The sequence below is a fragment of the Zootoca vivipara genome, chromosome 7 (assembly GCF_965207765.1).
Source record: "Zootoca vivipara chromosome 7, rZooViv2.hap1.1, whole genome shotgun sequence".
In the NCBI taxonomy this organism is placed as follows: Eukaryota; Metazoa; Chordata; class Lepidosauria; order Squamata; family Lacertidae; genus Zootoca; species Zootoca vivipara.
The window spans coordinates 4,000,831-4,017,920 of record NC_142590.1 but is presented as its reverse complement, the minus strand read 5'-3'; the positions used below and the strand labels follow the sequence as shown (position 1 = coordinate 4,017,920).

Here is a 17,090-nt window from a genome sequence, read left to right as displayed (position 1 = left end):
CCATTTGCTTGTCTGCAGTCAGATATGGTTTGGCTTAACAGGGCTTGGGAACTCCAGTTAGGCCAAAGTGTCCCAATATTTCCAGGTTAGATCTACCCTTAAATAGAGCAAGCAGATCAAAGCTTGAAAGGAATTGTGGAATCAAACAAGAAAAGGATAATTCAGGCTTGGTAATTACTGTTTATCAGGATTCAAAAATGTTTAACACTCAACCTTTTCAAATTGTACTTGCTTTGTTCTCTATAAATGCCTTTCCATGTTATGTCAAAAGCTCAAGGCAAATTGCCCTGTATCTATGTTTCATCCTCACAGCAGACCTGTGAGGTTGTCAGTACCTTGCGGCAACAGCCCAGTTTGGCGCTTTAAAAATACCCTTGCTTCTAAATACTGCAATTTCATATATGGGAAGCTTAAGATTTGGAGAAATATCCGTTTCCATTTTAGCTTTAGTCACAGGGCCGTTTTCTTGGAACAAGAGTTAAAAGTTAAATGGGAATAAAGAAGTCAATGGAGGGCATTAGCCACAGCAGTGATGCAAAGACAAGCATAAGCCTGTCTACTTAATAATAACAACAGTATTTATATTTCACCTTTGAGCACACAAAGCATTTCACATATCTTGTTGTAATTCCTACAGTAGCCTTGTAAGGTAAAGGTAAAGGGACCCCTCTCCGTTAGGTCCAGTCGCGGACGACTCTGGGGTTGCGCGTTCATCTCGCTTTACAGGCCGAGGGAGCCAGCATTTGTCCGCAGACAGTTTTTCCGGGTCATGTGGCCAGCATGACTAAGCTGCTTCTGGCGAAACCAGAGCAGAGCACAGAAATGCCGTTTACCTTCCCGCCAGAGTGGTACCTATTTATGTACTTGCACTTTGACATGCTTTCGAGCTGTTAGGTTGGCAGGAGCTGGGACTGAACAATGGGAGCTCACCCCGTCGCGGGGATTCGAACCGCCAACCTTCCGATCGGCAAGCCCAAGGCTCTGTGGTTTAGACCACAGCGCCACCCACGTAGAATCATATTATTAACCCCATATTGCAGTTGGATAAGCTGAGATGGTAGCTTGCCTAAGGAACCTTGTGAGTTCCTGGCAAGCACCCTGATTCATTGCTATTGTTGTTCAGCTAGTACACTACATCAGCTCTCAAGCATTATTAATCAGGAGGAACCTGATATTTTTGTATTTCTGTAAACATCTGAGTCTGAGCCAAGCGGCATTGCCCTGATAACCAGGTGAGGCATGGAATCGGTTTCCTGTGCTGTGCCTGTCTTGCAGCTAGAAGGGAGCCGGCTGCCAAGACAGGTGGCAGTTGGGGACTTGTCCCAGAAGCTCCCTGCTCTCCTGTGGGACAAAGCAAGTGCACCACAAGCCAAAGAGAGAAGGGAACCTGCCGTTTCCTGGCATTCAAGACAAGCTGCAGTAGCGGCTGGGGATTGTCTCCGTGCATTACCCCATTGAGGGAAAGCATACTGAATGGTCCTGAGGTGGTGGCTGGGGCTTGGTGTGCCACACCAGTCTGCTGATAATAATAAAAATAATTGCTCCGGCAGTCAGAAGAACTAGAAGTCCCTGGACAGCGTGTAAAATGGCAGAATCCTTGATTCTCTGTCCAGATCATTTTAGTGAGTAATGCCTGGTGTGGTGGAGCAGAGCCAGAGAGGCCAACCTCCTGCCATCTGTGTTGCTTCTGCTCACTTCAATGGGGCTGGGGTGGAGCAGGGCAGCAAGGAGGTCAGGGCTGGGGACACACACACACACACACACACACACACACACACACACACACTGGTGGAAGCACCAGATTGGTTCTCCTGGTGCATCTGTGCAGTGCAGCCTCAGCTGTGTCTCTGTTCTTCTCTGCTCCACTCCAGCCCTACCTAGGTAAGGTGAAATGCCTCCAGTGCTGGGACGGTGGTTTCATGGCTCTGGCCAACTGATTTTAGTTGAAAGGGTGTGTGGTAGGGCAATCAGCTTTGACCTATCTCTTATCTTTTTCGGCACATCTGTGGAATGATAATTTCAAGCGCTCTACCTGGGAAGCGGGTGGCGATGTGGTATAAACCACTGAGTCTTCGGCTTGCCGATTGGAAGGTTGGCGGTTAGAATCCCTGCGATGGGGTGAGCTCCTGTTGCTCGGTCCCTGCTCCTGCCCACCTAGCAGTTTGAAAGCACGTCAAAGTGCAAGTAGATAAATAGGTACCGTTCCGGCGGGAAGATAAACAGTGTTTCCGTGCTCTGCTCTGGTTTCGCCAGAAGCAGCTTAGTCTTGCTGGCCACATGACCCAGAAAAACTCTGCGGACAAACGCCGGCTCCCTCAGCCTGTAAAGCGAGATGAACGCGCAACCCCAGAGTCGTTCGCGACTGGAGTTAACTGTCAGGGGTCCTTTACCTTTTTTTTATGTGGAGCTACCATTGAAGGTGACTCGGAAACCACAACTAATCCAGAATGCGGCAGCAGGTCTGGTGCCGGTAAGTGGCCACCTGGACCATATAACACCAGTCCTAAAGGATCTTATTGGCTCCCAGTGCGTTTTCAAGCACAATTCAAAGTGTTGGCACTAACCTTGAAAGCCCCAAATGGCCTCAGTCCAGTATAACTGAAGGAGTGTCTCCACCCTAATCACTCAGCCCAGGCACTGTGTTCCTCCTCTGAGGTCCTTCTGGTGGTTTCCTCACTGCGAGAAGCGAAGTTACAGGGAACCAGGCAGAGGGCCTTCTCGGTAGTGGCACCCGCCCTGTGGAACGCCCTTCAGATGTCAAGGAAGTAAACAACTATCTGACTTTTAGAAGGCAGCTGAAGGCAGCCCTGTATCGGGAAGTTTTTAATGTCTGATGTTTTATTATGTTTCAAAATATGCTGCAAACTGCCCAGAGTGGCTGGGGAAACCGAGCCAGATGGATGGGATATAAATAATAAAATTATTGTTGTTATTGTTATATTAACCAGACCTGCAGAAGGATTGTATGTGACCCAGCTAGTTTTCTAGTTGTAGTTTTGCCTATTAAAAAAAGAATGGGTAGAATCCCATGTGATTGACTCCCTGCATGATTTAGAATAATGAAGGGCAGATGAAGAATTCCTGTAGTAGGAGGACTTGTCAATTCTGTTGTTAAAGTGTTGGGCTAATTACAAACTGGCAAGAACCTGTTGCTTTTATAACGAAAATTAAAGCTATCGTCATGTAAAATATATTGGATATATATTGGATATTGCAGTGGGTCGTGCTATTCATATGTTTTAATCCTATTTTGAGTGGTATCCTGCCTTTTCCATTGCATTGTTATATGACGGGTGGTGGCCTTTGGCTAAGCAATAAAGATTTGACATCCGGGGTTGGTGGATTCGCATAATGCATAGACTTGAGCCCTCTCTAGGAGTTACGTTTTTAATATTTGTTTTTATTATTTGTTTGCTATATGCAAGTCTCCTTGAGCCCTTCAGATATAAGGTGATGTGTAAATAAAGGGGGAAAAGTTGTAAGAATAATAAAAGAAAATGTGTGTGAAAGAAGCAGCAGGGATCGGCATGCCACCCCTTGGTTTTAGTTTCTGTCACCTTCCAAATTGTTCAGGGTCCTAAAAACGGGAGGAGCCTCCATGGACACAAAAGTGTCTCTCCCTCCCGCCCCCCCGCCCCGCCCCCCGGTGCAGAAAACCACCACCTGCAAGTTGGACGCCAGTAGACCTAGCAACAGAGTGTCCTGACATTCAACCATTCCATGGAATATTCAGTCATAAGGTCCCTGAAAGGAGTAAATAAATTTGGTGATGCTACCTGTGTCAGCTGAATCTGTTGGTGCTTTTATGTTTCTATGTCTCCATGTGGTGGTGAACTTGGGGAAGTTACAACTAGAGGCAAGAATCAGCATGACCGGGGGAACAGCAATGTTTGCAGTGCAAAAAGATTCCCCCCCAAAATAAAACTATTCAGAAGGCAGCTTCCCCCACCCCCCAAAACCCCCTTGCTAATAAGGACTGAGCATGCTTAATAGCTACAGAATATTGAGTGATAGCTAGAAAAGAAAAGAAAAAAACACAGTGTGTGTGTGTGTGTGTGTGAGAGAGAGAGAGAGAGAGAGAGAGAGAGAGAGAGAGAGAGAGAGAGAGAGAGAGAGAGAGAGAATGAATTGGAATACTCTGCAGGGAATGGCTGAAATATTTCCTTCAGTCCCTTCTTAAAGCACTCTTTTTGGGCAGAAGACACGCTGCAACGTTTTGTTTTAGGCCCCTCTTGGGCCTGGGTTTGCTCATCTTCTAACATTGTGTATGCCATCAAATGCCAACAGTGCCCTTCAGCTCTCTATATTGGACAAACAGGCCAAACCCTACGCCAAAGGATAAATGGACACAAATCTGACATCAGGAACCACAAGACAGAGAAACCAGTAGGAGAACACTTCAATCTCCCAGGACATTCTATACAAGATCTCAAAGCAGCTGTTTTATTACAGAAAAATTTCAGAAACAGACTGGAAAGAGAAGTTGCTGAATTGCAACTCATTAGCAAGCTTAAAACCATGGAGCCACCTGGAATGAACAAAGACATAGGATTCTTATCTCATTATACATGATCAAGCTTTCCTTAGCACCTCAGCCCTTGCTCCCCCCCCCCGCAAGAGCAATTGCAGTCATTAACAGTCGTTAAAAGTCATCAACAGGTTTACCACTCCTATCAGCCCATCACCCATTCCCATCACCCCCACCCTCTGAATATACATAAGGGTCTGGTGGCTTCTGTTTCAGTGTATCTGAAGAAGTGTGCATGCACACGAAAGCTCATACCAAAATAAAAACTTAGTTGGTCTTTAAGGTGCTGCTGAAGGAATTTTTTTAATTTTGTTTCGACTCAGACCAACACGGCTACCTACCTGTAACTGTGTTCTTGGCCGTACACTTACTGGGCAACCCACATGAACTAACGAGGAGGCCATTGATTCATTCACACTCAATCATGAGGCATTTTTCTTTTTGTATTTGTCAACTTCCCTAAAGGGCACTTATTTGCCCTGCTCAAGTTTTGTTTCCAGCCTCTGCTGCTCGTTTGTGTAGGTTGATGTGATTTGGCATCATTTGCAGATTTCTAGCCAGTGGGAAGGTAGAGGCACGGGGGCATCGCAAGTCACGATGGACAAGCTTCTGCGGAGTTCTGAGCCTGACAGTTTTTCACGGTTCTTGCTCACAAGCTGCCTCGTTCTAATCAGCCCTGTCAATTCCTCACTTTAATGAGCATCACCAAAGCCCACCTGATTATTCCTGAAAGAATGGCGTGTTTGGCCCCTCCCCAGCTTACAAAAACCCTAATAGCCAGGATGTGGCTTGGGGAAATGAATGCACACAGGGAGGAAAGAGAGGCTGAAAGGCAGTGCGTCTGACAACAACAACAGCATTACTGGCGCCGGTGCCTGAGCTAGGTCTGTTCTCTTAAGCCCTGGCCTTGAGAGAGTTGGGTTCTCCCTGCACCTTCTCTACCTGCCTGCACACAGACACCCCTTCCTGCTGTGGGACACCCACACCCACAGGCTCTCTTAAGGGGCTTCTGGCGACAGAAATGGGGCAGGAAGAATCGACCCTGTGGGACCAGAGCAGCCTTAATCTTTCTGTTCCTCTCCAGCAGGCAAGCTGCTAACCCTTTGTGAGTCTGGGGTTTTTGTTTGTTTCAGCGAGAGAGAAGCACTTAGGCCAGCCTTAGCCACTGCAGATTCCTCCCTTTCTTAACCTTTGCCACAGCCTTTTAACAGGGCAATGCAATATTTAACTCAGACCAACACTGCTACTTTTTGATGGTCTCTTTTGATGGTCTCTTTTTGATGGTCTCATTTCTCTCTCTTCCCTGCCACAGTTTTCCCAGTGGCTTGTTCAGCAGTGAGTGTTTCCAGGAGTTGAGAACAAAGGTGTTACACTAGGGTTGGGCACAGCTTTGGGAACTCTCTATGGTGATGTCAGAACCGACGTATTAAAACCCAAGAGTCCTGTTGGATCCAGCTGAGGCCTTGCCTAGCCCAGAATCTTTTTCCATCCCTGGCTCTGTTGTTTCAAGAAGCTCAAGGGCAGGGCAGGAAGGTATCAGCCCCCTCCCATGGTATCTGGGATTTTAGGTTATGTATATGCCAGCAATTTAAAATGCAGCAAGGGTGTTCCCCTTGGTGTGTTTCAAGTCACATTTGCATGTTGTTGTACCACATCAAAGAGTGGGTGGGGATATTTCCACACAATGCACATTACCTGTTTGGTTTCCCTGCTTCTGGAACCAACTCCTGCTCTTGAACCTGCCACCTGCACATGAAACACACACACCTCAGCTTCACTGTGAAGTGAATGTGGCTCATGTTTTCAATAGGATGGAAGCTGGTTTCCGGCAAATGAATCAAACAGCAGCACACACAGAGCATTCTCAGGAAATAGTTTGTTAGATAAGCTGCTGCTGCTTCTTTGGCGATCACTATTGTCTTCCATGAGCATGGTCTTAACAATGAGTCCGTAAGTGACCGTGGAGGCCAATTCTGGATCCACACGTCCTTCCACAGTGGGGGCATAGGTTTCCAGGCGGGAATTGATCATGGTGAGGGTTTGCCAAGTGTACCTTCCTCTTAGCACGTTTTTTTCCTTTCACCCTGCGTTCGAGCATCTTCAAAGTCCATGAGACCTTAGGTAAAGGCTGTTCTGCAATTGGAGCACTCGCAAACCAGTGTTTCCCAATTGTCAGTGTTTATACTACCAGTAAAAAAAATTAGATTTGCCTTGAGTGAGACTTTAAACCTTGTTTGTTGACCACCAGTATTACACTTTCCATTTTTAAGTTCAGAATAGAGTGGGGCCCTGCAATACGGAGGTGTTCCGCCAGGCCTTTGGTTGGGGTCCAGTCTGACCCCACTCTTTTTACAAGACCTTGCATATAAGCGGGCTCTCTAACGCTTCTCAGTGGCTCATACAAATAGCTGAGCCTGGTGAGCACTTAATGTTCCCAGCCCTTATAAATTGTGGGGGTGCCATCTGATTTATTCTGATTTTAAGCTGTATGTCAGTCAATTGCTGGATTTTATGTTTTAATGTATTATATACTTTGATGTTAGCTGCCCTGAGCCCAGTTTGGCCAGGGAGGGCAGGATATTTATTATTATTATTATTATTACCGTGTTTCTCATATTATAAGTCATGTCTTATATTAATTTTTTCTTCAAAAAAACACGACATGGCTTATTTTTGAGGGATGTCTTATTTTTTAATAAAGTGCACGCGGGCGCTGTTTGCCGGGCTTGTCAAGCCCAGCAAGGAGCGCCCGCCGATCTTCGGTGACAGGCGGGGATGGGGGGAGAGCGGAGAACGATCTCCGCTTCTCCCCCACCCCCGCCTGTCACACAGCACAGGGCCGAAGATCGGCGGGCGCTGTTTGCCGGGCTTGTCAAGCCCAGCAAACAGCGCCCGCCGATCTTTGGTGACAGGCGGGGGTGGGGGGAGAGCGGAGCACGATCTCCGCTTCCCCCCCACCCCCCCTGTCACACAGGACAGGTCCGAAGATCGGCGGGCGCTGTTTGCCGGGCTTGTCAAGCCCAGCAAGGAGCGCCCGCCGATCTTTGGTGACAGGCGGGGGTGGGGGGAGAGCGGAGAACGATCTCCGCTTCCCCCCCACCCCCGCCTGTCACACAGGACAGGTCCGAAGATCGGCAGGCGCTGTTTGCCGGGCTTGTCAAGCCCAGCAAACAGCGCCCGCCGATCTTCGGTGACAGGCGGGGGTGGGCGGAGAGCGGAGAACGATCTCCGCTTCCCCCCCACCCCCGCCTGTCACACAGCACAGGTCGGCGGGCGCTGTTTGCCGGGCTTGTCAAGCCCAGCTAGGAGCGCCCGCCGATCTTTGGTGACAGGCGGGGGTGGGGGGAGAGCGGAGAACGATCTCCGCTTCCCCCCCACCCCCGCCTGTCACACAGGACAGGTCCGAAGATCGGCGGGCGCTGTTTGCCGGGCTTGTCAAGCCCAGCAAGGAGCGCCCGCCGATCTTTGGTGACAGGCGGGGGTGGGGGGAGAGCGGAGAACGATCTCCGCTTCCCCCCCCACCCCCGCCTGTCACACAGGACAGGTCCGAAGATCGGCGGGCGCTGTTTGCCGGGCTTGTCAAGCCCAGCAAGGAGCGCCCGCCGATCTTTGGTGACAGGCGGGGGTGGGGGGAGAGCGGAGCACGATCTCCGCTTCCCCCCCACCCCCCCTGTCACACAGGACAGGTCCGAAGATCGGCGGGCGCTGTTTGCCGGGCTTGTCAAGCCCAGCAAGGAGCGCCCGCCGATCTTTGGTGACAGGCGGGGGTGGGGGGAGAGCGGAGAACGATCTCCGCTTCCCCCCCACCCCCGCCTGTCACACAGGACAGGTCCGAAGATCGGCAGGCGCTGTTTGCCGGGCTTGTCAAGCCCAGCAAACAGCGCCCGCCGATCTTCGGTGACAGGCGGGGGTGGGCGGAGAGCGGAGAACGATCTCCGCTTCCCCCCCACCCCCGCCTGTCACACAGCACAGGTCGGCGGGCGCTGTTTGCCGGGCTTGTCAAGCCCAGCTAGGAGCGCCCGCCGATCTTTGGTGACAGGCGGGGGTGGGGGGAGAGCGGAGAACGATCTCCGCTTCCCCCCCACCCCCGCCTGTCACACAGGACAGGTCCGAAGATCGGCGGGCGCTGTTTGCCGGGCTTGTCAAGCCCAGCAAGGAGCGCCCGCCGATCTTTGGTGACAGGCGGGGGTGGGGGGAGAGCGGAGAACGATCTCCGCTTCCCCCCCCACCCCCGCCTGTCACACAGGACAGGTCCGAAGATCGGCGGGCGCTGTTTGCCGGGCTTGTCAAGCCCAGCAAGGAGCGCCCGCCGATCTTTGGTGACAGGCGGGGGTGGGGGGAGAGCGGAGCACGATCTCCGCTTCCCCCCCACCCCCGCCTGTCACACAGGACAGGTCCGAAGATCGGCGGGCGCTGTTTGCCGGGCTTGTCAAGCCCAGCAAGGAGCGCCCGCCGATCTTTGGTGACAGGCGGGGGTGGGGGGAGAGCGGAGAACGATCTCCGCTTCTCGCCCACCCCCGCCTGTCACACAGCACAGGGCCGAAGATCGGCGGGCGCTGTTTGCCGGGCTTGTCAAGCCCAGCTAGGAGCGCCCGCCGATCTTCGGTGACAGGCGGGGGTGGGCGGAGAGCAGAGAACGATCTCCGCTTCCCCCCCCACCCCCACCTGTCACACAGGACAGGTCCGAAGATCGGCGGGCGCTGTTTGCCGGGCTTGTCAAGCCCAGCAAACAGTGCCCGCCGATCTTTGGTGACAGGCGGGGGTGGGGGGAGAGCGGAGAACGATCTCCGCTTCCCCCCCACCCCCGCCTGTCACACAGGACAGGTCCGAAGATCGGCGGGCGCTGTTTGCCGGGCTTGTCAAGCCCAGCAAACAGCGCCCGCCGATCTTTGGTGACAGGCGGGGGTGGGGGGAGAGCGGAGAACGATCTCCGCTTCCCCCCCCCACCCCCGCCTGTCACACAGGACAGGTCCGAAGATCGGCGGGCGCTGTTTGCCGGGCTTGTCAAGCCCAGCAAGGAGCGCCCGCCGATCTTTGGTGACAGGCGGGGGTGGGGGGAGAGCGGAGAACGATCTCCGCTTCCCCCCACCCCTGCCTGTCACACAGCACAGGTCCGAAGATCGGCGGGCGCTGTTTGCCGGGCTTGTCAAGCCCAGCAAGGAGCGCCCTCCGATCTTCGGCTCTGTCCCCCGATGCGCGACGGCTCGGGGAAGCAGGCAGGGAGCTCCTGCTGGGTCCCGCGCCTTCGCCTCTCGCTCGGTCGGGGCTACACGACATGGCTTATTTTCGGGGTATGTCTTATTTTTCACCAACCCTTAGAAATCCTGTCATGGCTTATTTTTTGGGGATGCCTTAAAATATGAGAAACACGGTATTATTATTGTAATTATAATTATTATTATTTGGAAGATGAACACAAGGCATTCTCAGGAAAGAGTTTGTTAGCCGAGGATTCACATAGCAAGTCTGTGATTTCCATTTATTCATATGGGGAAATTTCTGGTGCATTCCTGACCACAAAATTTTGACCCCCAAGAGAATGAGAAAACCCAACGAAACATTCTCAAACCTTGCAAAAACCAAACAAGGAAGGGAAAATGCTCTCTTATTTGTCTGATCTCTCCCCCTCCCCACCCACCATAGTGGCTGTCTCAAACCCACAAAACACAAAAACTTAGGGTTGTTTAAGCTGCTTATTTGGTTTTAGTACTACATGCAGGTCCACCTGTTTGGATATCTGAATCGAAGTGTGTATAGCAAGGTTCCTCATGTTTGGACAACTGAAATTCCATATAACAAGTGTTTAGATAGCAGGACCTGCATATATTTTTCAAGACAGATATGTATTGCGGCTAACGCAATGTGTAAATGGGTCCAAAAAGCAGGAGTGGGAGCACATTGGAGCCAAAGTAAAAGATAATATGTACCCAGCCATAATGTCTCTCAACACCAGCCCACCATTGGTAAACTTTCCATTCCCAATCGCCTCCCCAGCCTCCTCCTGTGTGTCTCTTATTGGTTATCATGCAAAGCACTCAAAAGAGGAATGGAAACACAACATTTAAATCAGTAAATGCTGAGAGCCATCTAAATGTCTTTTTCAATGTTTCATTGTGTATCCAAAAGTGGTGGAAACAGACGTATGCATATTTATATTAGACATTCATAAAATTAATCTGCAGCTGGTTAGCATTCACATGTGAATGTCAATAACCACTAAACTATGTACATTCAGTGTAACACACATAAATAGGTGTGTTTATCTATTTAGTTAAGGGACCCAGGTGGCGCTGTGGGTTAAACCACAGAGCCTAGGGCTTGCTGATCAGAAGGTCAGCGGTTTGAATCCCTGCAACGGGGTGAGCTCCCGTTGTTCAGTCCCAGCTCCTGCCAACCTAGCAGTTCGAAAGCATGTCAAAAAATGCAAGTAGATAAATATGAACTGCTACAGCGGGAAGGTAAACGGCATTTCCGTGTGCTGCTCTGGTTTGCCAGAAGTGGCTTTGTCATGCTGGCCACATGACCTGGAAGCTGTACGCCGGCTCCCTCGGCCAATAATGCGAGATGAGCGCGCAACCCCAGAGTCGGTCACGACTGGACCTAATGGTCAGGGGTCCCTTTACCTTTACCTTATCTATTTAGTTAGATTTATATTCCATCTCGGGGACCCAGGTGGCGCTGTGGCTAAACCACTGAGCCTAGGGCTTGCTGATCAGAAGGTCGGCGGTTCGAATCCCTGTGACGGGGTGAGCTCCCTTTGCTTGGTCCCAGCTCCTGCCAACCTAGCAGTTCGAAAGCACGTCAAAATGCAAGTAGATAAATAGGAACCGCTACAGCAGGAAGGTAAACGGCGTTTCCATGTGCTGCTCTGGTTTGCCAGAAGCGGCTTTGTCATGCTGGCTACATGACCTGGAAGCTATACGCCAGCTCCCTCGGCCAATAATGCGAGATGAGCGCGCAACCCCAGAGTCGGTCACGACTGGACCTAATGGTCAGGGGTCCCTTTACCTTTATATTCCATCTCACAGGATGGGTAACAGAATAATAATAATAATAATAATAATAATAATAATAATAATAATAATAATAATAATCTATCCATCAGAACTCTCCACTATTTCCCAATCTGTATTTAAAAGGATTTTAATAAGATTGTGAGGGTTTTATCCAATGCACTTTAAAATAAAATAAAATTGTAAGTTGCCCTGAAGGCTTTTTAGTGAAAATGAGCAAATAGATAAACTGTACTGCCATGGATTCAAAATGGCATAGACTTTTCATAGCAGGATATTGACTGGTCCTTTGTCAATGATGCAACCCTGGTCTGCACCAGCCAGTTTGAGACTTAAAAAGAGCTCTGCTGCGAGATTCACCGAAGAGATTGTATCGGTTAAGAGATATGCTCTTTTTGTTGCTGCCACTGCCATGTGGTAGTAATGATCAAACTATGTTGTATGGAAAATAAATAAACCCACCTTCTGTATTGGGTGTGAGCACACTGGAGATGCAACAATGCAGAAGGACTGGGATCTGCAAAAGTTTGTGCTCAGGACATATCTCTGATTTGAACAGAAACCAAATTGGTGGGATTTAATTTTTATTCTTAACATTTTAGAAAAAAGTTTTCCAGGTTTGAAGAGTGAATTGTGCATTCAGTTATAATTAAGTAAAACATGTTCCTCAACTACCAGGAGTCTGGAGAAACTGGCTTAGGGTTTGCAATCTCGCAACTGTCACTTGAGCCTAAACTCTGCTCCACTCCACATTTAGCCTGCTTTAAAACTTAGTTTGGCAGCTGCGTGGGTGTCATGCTCAGAAGACTTAGAACTCTGTGTTATTGCTGGCTTTGCCAGCCATGCGTTATACTCCCCTGCTTCTCCTCCATCTTTCCCAATCAGACTTAATTAAAGTGTTTGCAAGCCACAGCCTGGTTTTAATTACAGTGAAATTGTCAAGATTAGAATGAAATTGGCCGATCATTGTTTACAGGGGCATTGTTAGGGGACACAGCAGGCTGCTGAAATCATCATCTCCATGCCAGCCGTCATAGTGTGAAGAATATGCGAGGCCTCTTAAGTGGAGGTCTGGTTGGCACGTAGCTCATGACTTGTTCCACAGGCAGCAGATGTTAAACTGATATGTATAAAATTGTTGAGTGTCAACACATTTATCTTTGGCCGAGATCTCAATATACAAAGAATGGCCTGATAGGTGGCCCAAAACAGGTACTGCTTTTGTTAATTACATTTTTACCTCACCATTCTTCCCTCAAGGTGCCATACACAAGGTACGACTCTGCCTCCCCAATCTCAGTGCAATCTTGTGAGACAGGTCGGACTGAGAGAGAGAGAGATTGCCCCAAGGTCAAATTGAAGTAAATAATCAGAATTTAAAGTGAATCATCTGGAGTAAAGCCTATCTTTTGCACACAGAAAGACTTAAAACTAAACTCAGAAATGGCTCTCAGTGTAAAAGCTACGTATTTCATAAATGGGGGCCTTTCTTTATAAGCCAAGGTCCAGTGTGAAGGAAGATACAACTCCAGTCACAGTGGTACAAGGACCCTTAAGGTGTCAACATGCAAAAAGGGTAGCAGGGCCGCTGGGCTTTTAAAGGAGAGGAGATTTTGTCAAGTTGGCTTCTTGGGACTTGGCAAGGGGGTGGTGGTGATGGAACTCCACCTAGACTGGTTTCATGCAATGACCAGATTCAAATGGAACTGTACTGATAATGGCAGAAGTAGACACAATGATGAACCTGGCAAATAGAGGACTACACATTCTTCCCTTGCTAGTTTCCTCATCCCCCTCTCCAAGACAAAAACGGTTCCTTTCAGATGGGGTAGGAGAAACTAGCGGCAGAGAGGCATCACTAAAATGCAGGAAGCCTTTTGGTTTCTCCTTCACTGTAAATTATGTTCTTGAGCTTGCTCGAGAGCATAATTTCCTACCAGGCAGCATGGAATTTGCAGTTTCCATTGTCTCCTGAGTTGAATCAATAGGCAGAGGAAATAGCAAATCCCATGGTCTCAAGCCATTCTTTTCTTCCTGTAAGAACCCAAGAGAGCAGGGATGGGGAAACTTTGCTCCTCTGTTGTTCAACTATGTTTCTCACAATCCCTGCCCATTGGACATGCCAGGGAGACTGATGGAAGCAAAGCAGTGTCCAGACCATCACCTCTGTAGTTGAGGAAGAACTACATCAAACCCTTAAAAAGGCAAGCCAATGTCTTCATACTTTAGCTTGACAACCGTAACATAAGATGAAGCAGATGTGTAGTCGTCTTGTTGTTACTCTTAAGTGGTTTTGCTTGCTAGCCTATTTTATCCTGCCTTGGGGGAAGGGAAAGAGTAGCCGTGCAAATATATGCCCTTTACCTCATTTCATAATTTGGGGCACTTTATCAGATCTACAGATTGCCAGTATTTACTGTGGTGTATAGGCTGCCTTGTATAAATCTCTCTAATGTCCTATCCATCTGGAAAGCTGGTTCATACAGATGGAGTATGGATCAGAAATATTCCTTGAAGGAATAGGATCAAACTGATGTGAATTGAATTCCTCCAGCACTCTTGGCCTAGTGCCACCGTGTGTTTCTACAAGCTGTTGGCATCACTCATTTCTGGTTGTAGCAATCAGCGTTACTGTCAAGGTACTAGGCACGGAAATGAAGTCTTCAGCAGAGTTGCCATCACATTTTTCTGAAACAAAAATATTGATGTGAATTTGGAGGTTCCTGCTTAGCCCAAACACCCAAGGAATTCCTAGGGAAGCAATAAGAATGTTTCAGTAAGACTAAGGAAGTTTATTGGTAGTGGTGTTCCATACATCTTTACCTGAAGCCCATCAAAAACATACGGTAATTGCAGTTCTCAGTCAAACTGTTATTGTGAATGTTATCTTCTGCCTCTTACCAGCGTTGCAGGTCCAGTTTGTGCTGCTGAAGCAACTCTCCATGCAGTGGGGGAAATGCTAATAGCTGCAAAATTTAAATGTCCAGGTGAATTTGGAGGTTTCTGCTCAGGAGGAGCGGATGAGGAATTTTGAGAGAAGGGGGAAAAAAGGAAAGGAAAATAGAAAATCATTTAGAGTGTAGCTCTATGTTTATGCAGAAACGTCTAATTGAGCTCAATGGGACTTAATCCCTAGTAAGTATACTTAGGTCTGTAGTCTTAATTGCACTTTTTTCAGGGTGTTTTCTGTAAACCCCTGGTTTTCAGAACACTTTGCATATAATATTTTCAGTTGCTGTTGTTTGCGTGTCGAGGTCCCCAAGCCACGCTCAAATAAAACACAATTCACACAGAATTTTTGTTTAAGGCATAATTTTCTGGCCACAACTTTATTGATTACAGAATGTGAGTGGTTTCTTAGGCATTGGTTCGCAACTATCTGTTCCTACCTAGAGGCAGGAATAGAACTGACATCCGCAAGCCTGTGAAAATCAATAAGGGAAAACATTTTGGGGGAGAGAATAGAGCTGGGTGCCAGGCCCTCACCTCTCCCCAAATGCTCCCAGGGGCTCTTGCGTGGCCCTAGCCCCTGGACAGGGGTTCGGACAAGAGCATGGCGAGCCCCTGGATTCCTTTAACGGAATACCCTTGCAGCAGCAGCATTGGAGGGGCAGGCACAGCCAACCAAACCCCCTCCACCAACCAAATTTAACCAATGCCTAACCGCAACCTTACAAGTCGTGACGATTTTGCTACGCAGTAGGCAAAAAACCAAATGGCACCGACCAATCAGCCAAATTGAAGAATTCCTACCAGGCTCCTGCCCCAAAGCAGACGACCCCATGGCAGGCATAGCAAGGTCAACACGAACAGCCCTAAATATAGGGAGGGTGACTGGGTGATCCGATGCGTGCAGCGAAAAGAGGCAGCTCAACGCTGCACGCACGCAGGGAATAAATAGCCCCTTGGCCATCAATCATAAATTGCAACATCAAATTCTCCCCAGCGACCAAGAGGTGCCCAATAAGATTCATGGCCACAGAGGGATGTCTTGTTTGCCTCACCAAAACATGTGCTCTCCATGAAGGAGAACACGCTTTGTTGTTGTTTTTCGGAGATGTCTGTACTGTCAGGTAAGTAAAGTGTGTGAATTGGTATTACATGTTTGTGTGAGTTGGATCCCATCTTGGAAACATCATACATATAAGGGTGTGGTGAGAAGTATTAACATACTGAGCTAGATCATTGGTCCACCTAGCTCAGTATTATTCATTTGATACAGAACAACTTTTCAATGTCTTTGGCAGGGCTCACTTCCCACTCTGGAATGTTTTAAATTTAGCCTACAATCTTTGCACTGCAAGGCCTGTGCTTAAGATTAGATTCATACAGAAACCCAAAGCACTCAGAATATTGTGCAGAATTCTCTAGTGCATCAGCCTCCTTCAGGCTTTCTGTCTTTGCGTTAGGGAAATTGGTGAAGGAAGAGGTGGACTGTAGAGACTAGTGTGCAACTTGGTCACCATCCCTCTCCCAGTCTCCCTTGCAGCAAGACTGGCCTGAGGTGGACTGAGGCAGCCATCTGGGGGGGGGGGAATCCCAGCCCACCCTGCTGCCCCTGCTGCCGGAGGAGCGAAGAGAAGTGGTGGCTTCTGGTGAGATCTTGTGAGGTTCTGGCAGATATCACCACCCCTTCTCACTTCTCCTGCAACCCTACCACTGCTGCCACCGGGGAAGCAAGGCTCAGTGGCTGCAGCTTCTGGGTTCTGGCGAGATTTTGCAGACCTCCCACTGGGGGCCAAAGCCACATGACCCCAGTAAGTGCAGGAGGCAAAACCTTCCTGTTTTGCCTCAGGCATCAAAACAAGACAGGCTGCCCTTGAGTTGGAGGGAGAGCGTCTCAAGCAGGGAGCCTCTTTTACCCCTGGGGGCTCCTTGTGGAAAACCAGGGTTCCAAATTGTGCCAGGGAGCCCCCATGTGCCTAGGAGGCTCCCCACTTTGGGACGTCACCTTCCAACTTGTGAGGGTGGCTGGAGTGGTAATGGAAGAGGAACTAGTGCGCTCGCCCCGTGTACACTTAACTCCCGACAGACAGTCTGTATTTGAGTTATCTTCAGAGGGTCCTTCATCCCCTTATTCCTAGATGCTGGAAACGTGCTCCTTTTCTTATATTAAGAAAAACCAGGCCTGGATCCTGGATACAGTTATAATAATTGTGCTTACTTTGCCACTGCTGTTTTCTTGGCTTTCTCCTCCAGAGAATTTGCTCGCTGGAAGGTGAATAATTTGGCATTGGAAAGGAAAGATTTCTTCAGCTTGCCTCTGCCCCTGGCTCCAGAATTCATCCGCAACATTCGCCTTCTGGGGCGACGGCCCAGCCTCCAGCAGATCACTGAGAACCTGATTAAAAAATATGGCACCCATTTCCTGCTCTCCGCCACACTTGGAGGTGAATGCTCCCCTTTCTTCCCATGTGTTTTATCTCTTAAACTCAAAAACTATAGTCTTAAGCCACATCGGCCAAGTACCTGAATTAAGTGTTGTGTTTTTATATTAAAAAATGCGTTCCAGGCACACCAATATCTCTGTACTACTGTAACATTTTTAT

The 17,090-nt window shown here is 48.8% G+C and overlaps 1 protein-coding gene across 2 annotated transcripts in view; it reads left to right on the top strand.

The window, feature by feature from the left end:
• The window catches only part of BRINP2 (BMP/retinoic acid inducible neural specific 2), a 95,447-nt gene that overhangs the window by 57,245 nt on the left and 21,112 nt on the right, over positions 1 to 17,090 (top strand). For both annotated transcript variants that reach the window (XM_088673675.1, XM_088673676.1), the window contains exon 3: positions 16,741 to 16,931. In XM_088673675.1, coding sequence (XP_088529801.1) covers positions 16,741 to 16,931 — 191 coding nt within the window. The remainder of the gene's footprint in view (positions 1 to 16,740; positions 16,932 to 17,090) is intronic.